Source organism: Typopeltis vanoorti, chromosome 6 (assembly GCF_054136105.1).
Source record: "Typopeltis vanoorti isolate ZY-2024b chromosome 6, IOZ_Tvanoo_1.0, whole genome shotgun sequence".
Taxonomy (NCBI): domain Eukaryota; kingdom Metazoa; phylum Arthropoda; class Arachnida; order Uropygi; family Thelyphonidae; genus Typopeltis; species Typopeltis vanoorti.
The window spans coordinates 144313791-144331705 of NC_143554.1; the positions used below are offsets into that span (position 1 = coordinate 144313791).

At 36.9% G+C, this 17915-nt stretch overlaps 1 protein-coding gene across 2 annotated transcripts in view; it reads left to right on the forward strand.

Annotated features, from left to right (window-relative positions):
• The window catches only part of LOC150106015 (uncharacterized), a 387593-nt gene that overhangs the window by 209593 nt on the left and 160085 nt on the right, over positions 1-17915 (forward strand). For both annotated transcript variants that reach the window (XM_090393743.1, XM_090393744.1), the window contains exons 12-13: positions 3790-3948; positions 14534-14689. In XM_090393743.1, coding sequence (XP_090249869.1) covers positions 3790-3948; positions 14534-14689 — 315 coding nt within the window. The remainder of the gene's footprint in view (positions 1-3789; positions 3949-14533; positions 14690-17915) is intronic.

The window sequence follows — 17915 nt, forward strand, 5'->3', positions numbered from 1 at the left end:
CTGGTTTGTGTATATTTCACTCCGTTTTCCAAGAATTTTATTTTATTTACTGAGATTCAGTATACATAGCATCTGATTAGTTTTTTTTTTTTTTTTTTTTTTTTTTTTTTTTTTTTAGTATCAGCGGTTCTTTTGACTTATCAGTCTTACACATGCTGATATTTTGTTGTAGATCAACAATGTCTTATAATACACAGAATATTTATTTTTATTCAGAAATAGATATTTTTTACTGTCTGTTGTCTCCGAAGACTAGGATAAAAATGTCTCTATACCGTTAAAAAACTTTGCAACTTCAACAGATGCTATACTGCACAAGCAAAAGAAAAAACAATTAGCATTTTTCTCCTAACATCCACTTTCAGATTTTCAGTTTCAGAAAACGCGTAACAGCTTACACTAAACATATTTGGTCGTTTATATAATTAAAATACAAACTTATTTATTACTGACCATTACAAAAAAACAAACTACATTAGAGCCTACCAGTTTTGCCAGCAAACTGTCTGGCTTTTTCAAGGCGTTTATGGAGACATAAATACTAGTAAATGCAAATTGAAAGGAACATAAAAAACGTAAACCAACTAGTAGCTAAGGTTAGGTGTTCGCGTGACAGAGAGGACTTGTTGTTCTTATTCATTATCACATATCCTGGTTGTTGTAAACGTGTAATGTGATTACTGGCTAGCTGTAGTTCAGATTGATTTAGAGAGAGGATCAGGTTTTTTCACGAACTGTTTAGGATTGCACCCTGATTTCTGTTGAGGTTTCCACTGGTTATTAACACTAGTGTGGCTTCCTTGAATAAACGATATCTGTAGAGTGGTCTTCAACCCAACCACCAACATCAGCAAGTCCCCAAAAGATAAGGTGCCTTTCTGCAAATATCCAGGAGTATATTACATTCCTTGCTCCTGTGGTCTTGCCTACATTGGACAAACTTCACGGAGTTTAGAAATCAGACAAAAAGAACATGTTGGTGATGTAAACCACAACAGAAGTATCTCTTCCGGCTTAACACATCATTTCTGTACATTTAACCACACATTTAATGACTGGTGGAAACCTTAACAGAAATCAGGGTGCAATCCTAAACAGTTCGTGGAAAAACCTGATCCTCTCTCAAAATCAATCTGAACTACAGCTAGCCAGTAATCACATTACACGTTTACAACAAACACGCATGCGTGATAATGAATAAGAACAGTAAGTCCTCTCTGTCACGCAAACGTGTAACCTTAGCTACTAGTTGGTTTACAACGTTTTTTATGTTCCTTTCAATTTGCATTTACTAGTTTTTATGTCTCCGTAAATACCTTGAAAAAGCCAGACAGTTTGCTGGCGAAACTGGTAGGCTCTAATGTAGTTTGTTTTTTGTAATGGTCAGTAATAAATAAGTTTGTATTTTAATGTGTAACAGCTGTTTCTAATAAAGCCATCGGATGTAGTAATCTCTCTGATGACAACATTTAATTGAATTGGTTGATACAATAACCAATCACAGCCACTAGGTGCTGAGTGAGCTCAAAATTTCAGCTCATCTAGTCTCTCCTTCTCACGGTTTAAAAATAATACAACACTAAGAATTTGACACACTGTGCTCTCTTTACATCTTTTCGAATGGCTCAAAGATGTATGCATTTTGAAAACACACCCGGGCTATTAACGCAAATGTGACGAAATGTTTACGTGGCAAAAATCAAAATCAAAAATACAAAAAAAAATAAAAAAAATCTTACCTCATTCCTGAGACATTCCTCTTTCTCTTTCAGTGCATCTCTCTCTCTGCTAACTACCTACTGTTGCTTGCCATTCATTCTCCCATGTAACACTATTTTCAAAACTTCACATTGTTTTTTCATCCAGATTCTGCCCGTTATCCTCGCTTTCGATCATGCTACTTGTCTGTCCTCTCTCAGTCAGTATTCTCCCATTTCTGACATAACACTACTGAGGTTTGTTATACTAATATCTAACTCACAAAATTCCTCCCATTTTCTACATTTTCCACATATATACGCTCCCCGATCTCTCAGCCCACTTATCTGTTGGAATGTATACATGCTGCATGCACCACATACCACATAATCCCATAGTATTTTGTACAAAATGTAGGGGGGGGGGAAGAATTGGTAATAAGCCATTAGCAAACTTTAAATGGGAGGGGGGGGGGGGGAATTGGTAATAAGCCATTAGCAAACTGAGCTACAGTTACTGTCATTATTCAAATATTGGATAATGACAGTAATTGAATAAACACAAATACTGCAGTATTTGAATAATACTGCAGTATTATTCAAATGCTGCACAAAGAACTAAGATTTTGAAAGTTTTTCACTTTGGTTATACTATAAATTAAAGATGTCAATAAATTATGTCTTTGGTTTCATCCTTTATCCAAGTGTAAGCCAACAAAGTTTGCATGTGAAATAACTTTATGACTGGGTTACTTGTATGTAGAGACTAATGACTTTGCATCAGTTGCTTTAGTATCCCATAATGCAAAGCACATATCCTTACAGACATGTATAATGCTATGCATTATGGGAAGGGCCACTACCCAGGCTGGTTCCTGCTTTATTGAGGTCTCATCAGTGGGAAATCTATCTCTAATCCAGTGTATTTTAATAATAAGGACACCTTTTGACCACTTGCATATAGAAATATGACTTTTGCATTATTCCAACCTTGGTATATCACATCTGAGTCTGGCTCCCACTGAATGAGACCTCAATAAAGGTTGGAGCCAGTCTGGGTATGTTTAATGATATATAGAGAGGGATTTGAGAGAGAGAGAGAGTATTCAGTTATTTGCTGATGAAGCAAAATTAATGAGGATAGTTGTTGATGAAGGTGATGTAGCATCCTGCAAGATGATTTAAATAACTTGGCAGTGTGGTGTAGGATAATGGTTGTCAGTTTAATGTTGCATAATGAAGTTATGCACTTCGGGATGAAAAGATTACATGCTGTTTATCACATTGGTGATAATAGATTGCAAGAGGTGGATGAGACTAGGAATCTGAAGTTGATGGTTTAATGAGTCGAAGTTCAGAGAGCATATTGAAAAGTTGGCAATATAGCTCCAAGAATTATTTTGATGTTGAAGAATACATTGACAAGTAGCGATAATAATGTTATTATCCATGTTTATAAGGCTATGGTATGAGTGCAATACTCTGCACATATTTACTGACCTGGGTTTCTCAAGAATGAGGAGGGGGATTGAAAAGATGCAAAGACAAGTAACTGAAATGACAGATCTGTTGGAATGCTGCCTGTGAAGTTAGATTGATGGTATGTGAGTTGCAAACTTAGTTTACAGCCAGAAAAGAGGGGACATGATAGAAACTTATAAGTTACTGAATGGATTCTATAAGATGGATGCAAGAGAAATTTTTAAGTATTTGATCACTAGTGATTATTCATAAGATTGGGTAGGACTGTGGTTAGTAAGGGTATACAGACTAGATATCTTGACTGGAGAATGGTGAATCACTGAGTTTGTTTGCCAGAAGTAGTTGTGAGTGCCCTGACTGAATGAATGAATCGAAAGTTAGATTTTGTGTGAATAAGGGTTATGGTGGATCTCCCCTTGCTGAGTCATCTGATTCTGTGGAGATACCCAATATAATAATGATTACCTCAAATACTATATTTACTGCAGTTTAATTAGTTTCTGTATGGTAGACTAATTCTACTTTATTGTTAAAATTAATAGTATATTTTATTTTGATTTAGAGATATTAAATTATGTAATTCCCTTTACATATTTTACTTCTTTATCAGGTTCATGAACGTACATGTGACTTAATTGCTAGCATCTGTGCACTTTGTAATGCTAAAGTTTACCGTAAGGATTTGGATGAACATATGACTAAAATCTGTCCACAGATAAAGGCCCATTGTTCTCACTGTTCAAAAGTATTTAGAAAGAAAGATTTAAATGTAAGTGAATAAGTTATTTTAGGTATTGTTTCTGGGAAAGTTAATTTTGTTTTATAACTGAGAAGCAGATTAACTCTATGTAATGTGTGTGTGTGTGTGTGTGTGTGTGTGTGTGTGTGTGTGTGTGTGTGTGTGTGTGTGTGTGTGTGTGTGTGTGTGCGCGCGCGCGTATATATGTATATATACAAGTTATGGTGTGACTGTAATATTCCTTATTTTGGACAGACAAATCTGTTGAACTGCGTATTGAGGAGCATAAGAGAGACATCTCCTATAAAAGATCACATGCATCTGTGCTATTCAGTCATGTTCTTTTTTCTAATAACCCTCATGACGATCGACAGAGTCACTCAGTTTGCTGGGATAAATCCAAAAACATCTTTCGCTGTAGTGATAAGTTTGAAAGAAAAATCGTGGAGTCCAGTGAAATCCTCCTTAATCCTGAACATTTGAACAGCAATTGGAGTTATAACATCCTTGATAGCCATACTGCAGTTGTTCAATACTGGTGCTCACGAGAATCTGCAAGCATGCATACAACAAACAATAGCACATTAGATAGAATGACTTGAAAAATGCAACGTTTTTGTGTCAATTATGTATTGCATTTTTTGCCTGTACTGTGTTCTAACTTTAGATACCTGAAGAAGGCTGTAAAAGGCTGAAACTAGTTGTATCATTATCATTAAAATTTAATATTTTATCTCAGTTTAAAGTTTAAAATTTATTCTCTAAAATGTGTGTGTGTGTGTGTGTGTGTGTGTGTGTGTGTGTGTGTGTGTGTGTGTGTGTGTGTGTGTGTGTGTGTGTTAATACATTGAATGCAAAAGTTTAAAATTTAATGTAATATAATTCAAAAGAAAAATTTAATTTTTCTTTCAAGTTTAAATTTAAATGTAGTGTAGCTTTTCTCCCAGAAACTTGGAGAGTTTCTGGGAGAAAAAAAACCTGCTACCCCCATATCAGATTGGTTAACTCAAACTTCAGTTTAAATCTATTCTCATAGGGATTCGTGGTTGTTGAGTTGTGTTCTTCAACAACAACGTAATCTGAAGTGCTGTTTTGGTTACCTTTGCAATATGCTCTCTAACCTTCAATTTCCTATCCACAATCACACTCAAGTCCCTGGCCTCATGAAGTTCCTGCAGTTCATTTCCATCAGTTATAGTATACAGCTTTTGATCTCTTCCCAAAGTGCATCACCATACATTTGGCCACCTTAAACTGGAAGCAATTTACTTTTGCCTATACTGCTGGTCTGTTTAAGTCTTCCTGCAGGATCTCTGCATCACCTTCATTTACCATTGCTTTCCAAGTTTAGTGTTATCAGTAAACAACTGAATATTTCCTGTGACATCATGACTGAGGTGAGAGTGTATAGATGATGCAAAAAGAGTGGCATGGAAAGAGTTTGCAGGATTTGAGTCACCTGGCAATTGACAAATACAAAAGGCAGAAAATGGTGAAACAAGCATTAGACACCAATGAGTATTGATGATGATGAATCCATAACAAAGCATACTCAACACCAAGAGGAAAAAATACATTTATTGAGCTCATTATTATTTTACTAGTTTACTGCCCAGCAGCATCAGATCACAAGGATAACTGTGATAGGCACACAGCACTAAATTAAGTAATTCTAGAAACAATTTTAATTGTATTCATTTCAGACAAATTATGGAGACTACAACCATATAAGAAATTTCTAACACATTTGTAGCCTTCATATCAGCTAGGGTATTGCAAGAATGAGCAAGGGAACTGGGAATGCCTTTGACTAAGCTGTTTAATTTAAGTTTTGGCTCTGGTAGAGTTCCAAGGGAGTGGAAAGAGGGCAAAATTATTCCTTTGTATATGGGAGGTTCTAAGACTACAGTAGCAAAGGAAATATTCATTTGTTTGCTCATGATGCAAAATTAAGTAGAGTATTTTATTATTATTATTATTAAACAAGACCTCATGGAGTCAAAGACTCATCTAGGAGGTCCTTTTATCTCACACACATCTCATCATACCATGTCTTAAACACATTCAAACTCTTCGCAGACACCACATTCTCAGGCAAGGCATTCCAATCGCTCACAACTCTGCATGATAAAAACCTGCCTCTCACTCCCCTACTCACACCCTCTTTATACAGTTTTCATGGATGACCTCTGGTTCTCCCCTGATCACCCACTATTCTCTGTAGAACTTCTCCACCATTGATCCTATAACAACCCCTTACCAACTTGTAGATCTCTATCATATCTCCCCTCTTCCTTCACTCCACTAGACTCTGCAAATTACATCTTTTCAATCTTTCCTCATACTCGACATTCCAGAGGTCAGAAACTACCTTAGTCAGTTGTCTTTGGACCCTTTCCAACATCTCTTCATCCTTCTGAAAACCAGGTGACCAAATCTGGGCACAATAGTCCATGTGTGGCCTAATCAAAGCCTTATACAATGGAACAAGAATCTCCCTACTTCTACACGTCAGTGTCTGCCACATCATTCCCAGAAGTCTTTGTGTTGTCTTCACAATATTGGCGATGTGTCCCCTAAATTTTAGATCCTTATCCACTATCACCCCCAAATCTCTTATTTCCTCTACTTCCAACAATATATTCTCACCAAGCATAAATTCTGCATCCCATCTTTGTTTTCCAAATTTTAAAACCTTACATTTTGCAACATTGAACTCACATCCCCATTTGCTTGACAATCACTCAATTTATTCAAGTCTTCTTGCAAGGCCACAACATCTTCACTACTCTTTATGGTTCGTCCCAACTTTGCATCATCTGCAAACAACTGAATATCTCCATCCAAATCTTCACCATCCAAATCTTTGCCAATATCATTAACATACAAGTTAAATAGTAATGGCCCTAAAACAGACCCCCTGAGGCACTCCACTAGTGACTTTCCTTTTCCTGGATATTGCACCCCCATACACAACTTGTTGATACCTATCAGATAGCCAGTCTCCAATCCAATGCACTAATCTAATATCCAACCCCATCTGCTCTAGTTTCACTGTCAACTTATCATGAGGTACTCTATCAAAAGCTTTTGTGAAATCCAAGTATATTACTGTGTATCCTTCTCCTCTGTCCAAGGAAGCAGTCACTTTATTGTAATAAGTAAGTAGATTACTAAAACATGACCTCCCTTTAGCAAATCCATGCTGTCTATCAAAGATAATACCATTGTTGTCAACCCAACTCTGGATCCTAGTTCTCACAAGCTTCTCCAACAACTTAACCACAACACCTGACACCCAGATAGGCCTATAGTTTGATGTTTCATTTGGATCATCTCCTTTATAAAGTGGCACAATCTTGCCCCCCTTCCACTCTGGAACTTGACCAAGTGCAAGACTCATATTAAAAAAATATGTCAAGGCAGGTGTCAACTCTCTGGCACATTCCTTCAGAATACGCGGTGATATATTATCAAGTCCCACAGCCTTATTTACATCTAGTTTACTCAACTCCCCAAACGCCTCTTGCTCACTTACAGTCAGTCTCTCCTCCCCATCATCAACTGCTTTTAATCTCTCCATGAAGTCACATTCACAAGATTGAAAGATCTTTATTAACTGCTCATTAAGTATCTCCACCACACATTCTGCAACAGCTGTCTTTATACCGTTTCCTCCAATCCATCTCATCCTTCCATAATCATTCTTTCTTTTGCTGGCTACGTATCGAAAGAACTCCCTAGGATTCTTTTTGGCTTCATTAGCTAACTGCTGTTCATACTTCTCGATAGCTACTCTCACCAACCAAGTCCACCCTCCTTGCGTGGTCTTTGTAGACCTCATGAAATTGGTTACTTCCACTTCTCCTATGCTTCCTCCACAATGCCCTTTTTCTCTGTATTGCATGCTTAATCTCTTTATTCATCCATCTCCCACCTACCTTATTTAACCTTCTCACCCATGGTATACATTTAGACATTGCATCTACTAAATAGTTTTTGAAAATCCCCCAAGCTGCACTGATCTCTTTTCCAGCTAACTCCTCATTCCATGCTACACCTGCAAGCTGTCTCCTGAGCTCTTCATAATCACCCCCTTTTAGTTTCACACATACCCTTTTTTCACAGGGGTCCTTGCACTGCTGGCAACTACCCCGGTAATCACCTCATGGTCACTTTCACCAATTGGTGGATGATTTGACACCTCATTGATAATTAAATCCTGTGATGAGATGACCAAATCCAAGACCCTTAATCCTCGTGTGCCCTCTGTTACATACTGTCTGAGGTAGTTATCCCTCAAAAACTCAAGAAACTCATTTTCTTTACTTCCAGTTGCTATCTCTTCTTTCCCGTCTATATTGCCATAATTAAAATCACCCATAATGATCATCCTTTTCTTATTTGCTTGGCTTATTTGACTATACATTTCACTATCACCACCACCATCCACATTACCAGATCTATAACAACATCCCACCAAGTATTTGATTCTATTCACCTCTATCTCACACTATACTGCCTCAAAACCACTGGCCCTATTTCCCTCTTGCATCTCTACCTTGTATGGACATAACTCTTTCTCTATCATCAATAGCACTCCCCCCCTCCCTTTTTACCCCTTCTATCCTCACGAAACACATCATACCTTTCCATCTCTATTCCTGTCAGGATGTCGTCCTCATCTAACCATGTCTCACTTATTCCGACAATCTCTGGGTGCACAGACGCAATTAGTGCAACCATTTCATCCGCCTTGTTTCTTATACTTCTAGCATTGGTATACAAACACAACAACTCATTTCTGGATCTACAGCTAGTTCCACTGATACCACTCACTCGATGTGATCTCTCCATGCTGGACTGGGGCCATTTCCCTTTCTACTTCTTCATTTTAGAACCCTTTGCAGTTCCATCTGTTTCCTCTTAATCCCTGGTCATGCCATTACTTTCCTGCCTACACATGCTCTCACCTCCTCTTGGAGCATCCACCTTTCTCATGCTGTGTACTCCTGTCCACACTGAGCTTCCCCGTTTCCCTGCTCCTCTTGCACACTCATTCTCTCATTTTCTATACTCATACCACTCACTTCCCCATTCATTTCAACTTCTTCAATCTCCTGTCTTACTCTCCTGCTCTTCCACATCACTCTCCTCTCGATCTGATTCATTCTCTCTATTCACTTCTCTACTTTCCAGCAGCAGTCTCTCCGAGCGGCTCACACCATAACCACTCAAATGCAGTCCATCGCTCCCATACAGCTCACTTCATCCCTCAAACTCATTCCACACATTAACAAACTGTACTCCTATCTCCTCACACATTTCAGCTAGAATATCATTCATAATCCTTGCTCTCTGCCTCATTTCACCACAGTCATACCTAGGCAACACACTGACTACCCTTCCTGTCACACTATTCTCTTTTATCTTTCCAAGCCGTCTCCTGACATTCATTTTGACATGCTCTTTGTTCTCTCTCAAATCATTTGTACCAATTAATACAATTAACTCTTTTGCTCGCTCCCGCCTCATATTCAATGCCTCAATCACTCTACTCATTTTACCGCCTGGAAAACATACCTTGTGCATTTTATCCTCTAGCACACCTTTAATAATGGAGTCACCATACAACACCACTTGCTCATCTTTCGTTAACTCTTTCATGCCATCATGATTTATTTTAATAGTTTTGACCTGAATCCTCTTAATTTCATTCCGCATCCATTTCATTTCTTGCTTCATCCAATCCAATTCACCTTCCGAACCTTGCTTCACATTTTCTCTATCATTAAAACTTTCTAACTCTCGACTCCCCTCTTCTCACTTTCCCTCTCATTCATCGTTCTTTGTTTCCGTACTTTCGTTCCAACATGCGTCCAACTTTCGCCATCATTCATTCTTTTTTCACTATAATTTATTCTTTCGATTTTTTTTACTTGCAATTTCTGCATCACGCCATTTCTACTTTCATTCGTTCTCTCAATTTCATTTCTTTCCGCCTCACTTTCGTCCCTTTTAACATCCTTTACGGTTGTCAAATCGCCCTTTTTTCTTTTTTCCTGATTTTTTACATTTTTTCGCCTCTCTTTCCCACCATCCTTCTCTTTCAAACGTGCACTCACGACACAATCGGTACTAGCACTTTCTGTCATTAATTTCATATTCGCATTCATCAGTTCCTCGTTCAGGTCACACTTCACGCACACACCCTTCTTCCATCCGCACTAAACATCCACAAATCATTTATGTAATCGAAGGAATACATATAACAGACCTCACACTTAACGAAACGACTGAAATCTAAATTAAAATCATGGAATGACAATGCTGTCACCAATTTTTTTTTTTTTTTTTTTTTTTCTCTGCAGGTTACTAGGTCTAATAATAACGATTTCGTAATTTAGTTTCAGCAAGCAAAAAAAAAAACCACACTAATAATTTCAGTAGCATACAATGTTTACAGCTGCTCTTACTTAAACAATTACGCATATATATACTTAATTATTCCTAGTAAAACTTATCTGAATCAGGAGCTCTTCAAATCGCGTCCGCAGCGCTTGGCCCACTAGCGGCCTCCCAATAGTTACTCAAAGTCATGTGGAGAGCTTGCAGGAAGATTTAAATAAGCTGTTAGTATCGGCAAAAGTTAATGGGTGTCAGTTTAATGTCGAGAAATGTAAATTTATGCACTTTGGGATAATAAATTACAAGCCATTTATCACATTTATGGCACTGTACTCCAGGAAATAGATGATGCTAGAGATTTCAGAATAGGCAGAGAGTTAATGTTTAGAGGTCATATTGATAAGGTTGCTAAGATAGCACATAAGATTACTTGGCTAGTGAAGAACACATTAACAAGTAGAGATATGGAAATTGTAATTCCTCTTTATAAGGCCTTGATACACTTAAATCTGGATTACAGTGCTCAAATCTGGTCCCTTACGTTTCTTGGGGATGTGGAAGCGGTGGACAGGATTCAGAGGCAAGTGACCAAAATGGTGAGTGACCTGTGGAATGTGCCCTATGAGGATAGATTGCAGAAATTAGTTGAGAGGAGAAAAAGAGGGGATATGATAGAAACATTTCAGTTTCTTAAAGGATTTTATAGGATACATGCAGAGGAAATGTTTCAGCAGTTGGCCAGAGGGACCAGAAGAAGGAGTCATCCCTAGAAGTTGAATAAATGTGTGGTCGGTAGAGGTGTCATGGACTAGATTTTTTGCTTGGAGTGTGGTGAAATGAGTGGAATGGGCTCACACAGTCAGTTGTGAGTGCTTTTTCTGTTAATTTGTTCAAGGAGAGGTATGATAGATTGTTCTCCTGCAATGAGTCTTTGGACTCCGTGGAGATGCCCGTATAATAATAATTCGTCTGAAATTAATGCTGATCACCATGTAACACTAAAGGAAAGAAAAACGAATTAAATTGTAACTGACACTAATGTTCTTATATGGCACTATCTACGGATCAGATAACTACAACGTTAATTCAGAGAATTCCAGCTACTAGGTCCTTAAATGATACTCTTCCAGATCTTTGGTAAATTAATGGACTCTACTTATTGAGGCTTGGAGAATGCTTCATAACTGATGCTGATTCTAATTAACATAAGATAAGATCTCCATCTTATCTTATTTGAATGAGCATCCAGAGCATGATTTGCCAATCCTATATCAGTTTAATGCAGCAAAATGTAAAGTCTTAAAGTTTGGGATACATCGATGGGAAACAACAGATCTGGGGGTGATGATTGATAGAAACCTGAAATTCAGGGACCATATTGCAACGGTGGTGAAGGGAACCCAGAGGATTGCTGTAATACTGAGAAGGACGTTGACCTACAGAGATAAAAGAGTTGTCATTCCATTGTATAAAGCCATGATCAGACCACACTTGGACTATTGTTTTTAAATGTAGTCCCCAGGATTTGAAGGGGATAAATTAACTGGTGGAATGGGTAAGAGGTGAATAACAAAGATGGTTTCAGGACTGTGCAATGTTAGTTATGAGAACAGGCTGAGGGAACGTGGACTGCAGAGTTTGGTAGAAAGAAGAAGAGGTGATATGATTGCGACTTTTATACTGTTGAGAGGTAGTTACAGGGTTGAAACTGGGGAGTTCTTTCACTTGATGGAACGGGGGGAATGAGCTAGGACAAAGACCATCCCTAGCAGTTATGAAAGGAAGCTGTGAGTAAGAGGGTGAGGAGTAGCTACTTTGCATTGAGGATGGTTCACCCGTGGAATGCATTGCCTGATAGAGTGGTGAGAGCACGAATGGTCAATGAGTTCAACGAGTGGTATGATAGACTTTGTGTTTTCTAGGAAAGGCTTCCCATGATGAATCTTTTGACTCCATGGAAGCCAGAATCATAATAACATAGAAGCCAAAATAAAATTTAAAAATCTGGAACAAAATTGGTGTCAAAATTAGGTTGAAACATGAATTTTATTGGAAGCACTATCCCAAGAAATATGGCATAAATGGTAAAATTAGCATGTTCACATAATTCATCAAATACAACATAAGCTAATTACTACTGTTTGCAGCACACATCTATTTTATGTTATCATATAATTAGTTGGTTATTTAACAGTATCTTGAGTGTTCTCTCAAGTCAAATTGATTCATGTATATCCTATCCTCTCTTATCCTCTAATTCTGTCATAATGGAATATGACAAATTAAAGATAATAAAAAAAACCTGGCATTTGTAACGACTGGCATGTCCAACAAGAGTGCAATAAATAAAGGTAAAAACACAAAAGAACCATTTCCTTCATCAAACTTACCATGAAATCAACATTATATAAATAATTTAACTTGTTTGTAAACAATATATCATGTGGACTGACTGGAGATCTTCAGCTGTTTGCTAATGAGGCAGAGTTGGAAAAAATTATAGGTAGCACTGCTGATGTTAATTTCTTTCAGGAAGATTTGAATAGACCTTTTACTTGGACAAAGGAGTGGTGTTGTAGTTTTAGTGTTGCATTTTGGAGTGCAGTAATATAAGGCTGTGTACTATATCGATGGTGCATACTACTGCAGGAAGTGGATGAGATTAGAGACAGTAGACTGAAGTTTTAGAGGGCTATTATTGCAAAGGATGCACATCATAGTACTCCTATGATAAGAAGCATTCTAGCATGTAGGGATAAGGAAGTGGTTGTGACACTGTATAAAGCACTGGTCAGACCACACTTGGACTATTGTGCTCAAATCTGGTTACTTGGTTTTCAGTGGGATGTGGAGACATTAGAATGGGTCCAGAGACAAGTGACTAAGACAATATCAGGACTTTGAACTGCTGATTATGGAGAGAGGTTGAAAAAATGTGGATTGCAGATTGTAGTGGAAAAGAAGTGATATGATGGAGACATTTAAGCTAGTGAGAGGATTTTATCGGATTAATCCAGATGAGATAATAAAAAGTGTAGAAAGGTGAGAGGGGAAAAAGCAGAGGTCATCCCTGGAAGTTATGTAAGAGTATGGTGAAGCAGGATGTGAGGAGTAGAATTTTTACATGGAGAATTGTCAGTGAATGGAACACATTACTAGTATATGTAGTAAGTTTTTACCTTGGGTATATATTATGTTAAAGATACCAAGCAATTTTATAAGCTAGTTTTTTTTTTTTATTGTTTTTTTTTGAGTGTTGCACTACTTGCAGCTGCGAACTTGACTTACTTGTCTGTTTGCTTACTTGGGGAAAGAAAAAAAAACTATCTTATAAAATTGCTTGGTATCTTTAACACATTACTAGAATGTGTTGTTAATTGCAAGGACTGTTAGAGATTTTAAGATTCAGTATGATAAATATATTGTCAGGTGAATGAACGTCCCACAATGAGACTGCCGACTGCATGGAGGATGCAACAACAATAATAATAATAAAATTGATTCACAATTAAATCGAAACTCGCATGATGTTTTTTAAGCCCTGGACAAATGTTCGCACGCACGCACGCGCACACACACACACACACACCTAAATTAAAATTGCCAACTTAATTTCAACCTTTGCATTAATGACCATTCTCAGCAATATATAAAACAAAAACATACAATAAACAAAGGTAATGTATACTGCAAGAAACCCAGGGGACCAGACTTGAGCACAGTAATCCAGATGCGGACATATCAAGGCCTTATAAAGAGGAATTACAACTATGTTACAATAAGTGTGAAATAATTATCATTGCTCAAGAGGTCCAGCTGGAGAAATGTAACTAACAAAGTTTGCTTAGTAGGAATGAGAGAAATATATTCTTGTTGTATTCATGAATGGATAAGTCATGAAGGGTAGATGACCATTCCTGAAAGCTAATAAAAATTGATATTTTAATATTGAAGAGTATAAGGAATATTTTTGGTATATTGTAATGAGCAGAATGCATTTCTGGAAGAAATAGATGGCAGATCAGTAATTAAAGGTGTGACAATCATAGTAATCTCTGGAGTAGACCTTCACAGATAAGTTCTGGTACTCTATACCAAAATGTAGTAAGCATAAGAACAGTAGTATTCTTACATTAAAATGCAAATGATTTTGTGTTTCTACATCATTATTTTTTAACATTATTTCCTAATTTGTTCTTATTCTTAGGACCATGAAAATAATTGCAGATTAGCCAAGATTAACTGTACGTATTGTGATGCAGCACTGAGTCGAAAGGATTTTGATGAACACATTAGCCAGTGTTCCATGTCATTTGTGAAATGTCTCCACTGTAATAAGAAATATCCAATGCAGGAATTTGATGTAAGTTTACAACAAATTGTATTTCATATTTCATTAATATGATTATTATTATTATTCGAGACTTCCTTGGAGTAATATACTCATCATGGGAGGTCTACCATAGACATCTTAAAGTTTAACACTCCTTAAACTCACTTCTTTTCTGCACCCTCATCACCCTACAGCTCTCAAAGCCAAAAAGTTTGTTCTTATCCTCTTGGTCACTACATTTTCCTTTTATAACTTCTTTATAAAAGGAAAAAGGAAAATTCGTTATAAAAAGGAAAATTTGTTTTACCATATGAAAAACTTACTCAAATGTCAGTCTTGTAAAAAAATTTAAACAACTTAAATGTCTCAATCACATTATTTCCACCAGACTGCAGATTATGTTCCCTCAGTCTAGCCTAATAACTATTGTTAATACCAAGTTCTCTACAAACTTGGTATTAACTAGGTCTACCTACTCGTTGATGAGACCTCAAAAAATGTCGAAACCGGTCTGGGTAGTGACCGTCTCTCATAATGTTGAACAATAATACAGCTCCTAGGAGTTAAGTTCACATTATGGGTAAATATCAAGAATGGTGACCACCCTTTCTATGAGTTGCCTCAGCTTGCACTACCTTCAAGGATCAGGTGCTGCACTATCCAGGTATTTGCTTACGCTTGGAATCGCCGAACTTTATATAGTTTCTATATGCGGCATGAAACTCTTTGAGTTTCTTATTCGGCTAAGAAACAATATGGGATATAATATCCCTTAACTTAAATAAGTTCATGTTGCCGAATTGAAGCCTTTGGCTCTTCATATAATTAGTAAATAATTATATATTATTTTAACAGAATAAAATAAGATTTGCAAAAAATAGTTCCCCCTCACCATGAACACACACCAATAATAAAAGTTTCATGTCTCGCAGAAATAACACACACAAGCATATGATACACTGCCCAACCAAGCAGTGTCGGAATGACTCGTAATGCGCAATCACAAACGCAAATGAATATCGGCTAGACTGGCTGCAATTGGTTGAAAGTGATAATATCGACGCTGCGTTAGATCAGTGTATTTGTTTCTTAATCTAAAGTGTTAATCGAACAATTCCAATTATTAACTATTCGATCACAGTTGAAACATAATCTGTAACCTTTAACATGTTGTATTGCATTTATATAATGTTGTAAGCATTGTTATTATTTATAAACACAAACAAAATTAAAATTTTTCATTTTTTCCTTGGAGGTGCTGCAGTGTTGCAGTTCTTATGTACAGGCTGCCACTGATTCTTACATTAAAATGCAAATGATTTGTGTTTCTACTTCATTATTTTGTAACATTATTTCCTAACTTGTTCTCATTCTCAGGACCATGAAAATTATTGCAGATTAGTACATATTGTGATGCAGCATGGAGTCGAAACTTTATTAGTGTCGAAATTTTCGTCTGAGTATAGGCATTGTCTCAATGCAAAATCACAGAAGGCAATAAACATCAACAAACAATTCTAAAAAAGCACTGCTTAAGTAGCTAATGTATGATAACTATAAAAGGTCAATAATTTCCTAGCTGATTAAATATATATATTCCGACAAAATAAAAATAGAAAATAATTAGCTGATTTAAAAAGTACTATCTCCCACAAAAGGAATAGATGTAAACCATCAGAGCAGATCTGTTGTACTGACAATGCCTATGATACTTTGGTAAAAGTTCTATGCTAATAAAGTTATTTATGTGAGTCCTTTGGTTTTATAATTCTTTTCACTGCATTCATTAATTTGTAACTCTGTGCATCATAGGATTTCACCATCTGATGCATAATGTTGCAAATTAAGTATTAGTAATCACATAATTCATAAAGACCATAGAATTAATTAACCACCTTACCTGCCATTATGGATCAAATACGCATCCTCATACTTCATATCCATCATATATTTCAATGTAATATCAATGGTATTACAATTTTAATATGCACTTCACATCCATGAATAACCTTGACGTCCATAGATGTTTTGGCTAGTAGTGTGAATAATAATTAATTAATTCTGTGGTCTGATTAGAGTGAGAAAATCAGATATATGAATTGTGGGAGATGGGAACAAAATAAGATTTCTCATATTTAGTACTGGTATTGAACTTCATTTAAAGTGCTAATACCTTTTATTCCCTATAGGGAGTAGGCAAATTAATTTTCTTGAGTTGTGGATTAAGGGGAGCAAGCGATTTGGCTAAATGCCGGGCCAGTTTATATGTGGGACTATCTGTGCTATCGAATATGGGGCGTAGGGGGATATTAGTTTTGTGGATTATTTATTATTATTATTATTATTATTATTCAGGCCTCCATGGAGTCAAGAGACTCATTGTGGGAGGTCCTTCTTAGGAAACACAAAGTCTATCATACCATTCCTTGAACTCATTAACCGTTTTTCTCTAACCACTCTATCAGGCAATTATTATTATTATTATTATAATTAAACAAGACCTCATGGAGTCAAAGACTCATCTAGGAGGTCCTTTTATCTCACACACATCTCATCATACCTGGTCTTAAACACATTCAAACTCCCTGCAGACACCACACTCTCAGGCAAGGCATTCCAATCATTCACAACTCTGCACGAAAAAAACCTGCCTCTCACTCCCCTACTCACACCCTCTTTATACAGTTTCCAGGGATGACCTCTGGTTCTCCCCTGATCTCCCACTATTTGCTGTAGAACTTCTCCACCATTGATCCTATAGCAACCCCTCACCAACTTGTAGGTCTCTATCATATCTCCTCTCTTCCTCCTGTCCACCAGACTCTGCAAATTACATCTTCTCAATCTTTCCTCATACTCGACATTCCAGAGGTTAGAAACTACCTTAGTCACTCTCCTTTGGACCCTTTCCAACATCTCTTCATCCTTCTGAAAACCAGGTGACCAAATCTGGGCACAATAGTCCATGTGTGGCCTAATCAAAGCCTTATACAATGGAACAAGAATCTCCCTACTTCTACACGTCAGTGTCCTCCTCATCATTCCCAGAAGTCTTTGTGTTGTCTTCACAATTTTGGCGATGTGACCCCTAAATTTTAGATCCTTATCCACTATCACTCCCAGATCTCTTATTTCCTCTACTTCCAACAATATATTCTTACCAAGCATAAATTCTGCATCCCATCTTTGTTTTCCAAATTTTAAAACCTTACATTTTGCAACATTGAACTCACATCCCCATTTGCTTGACAATCAC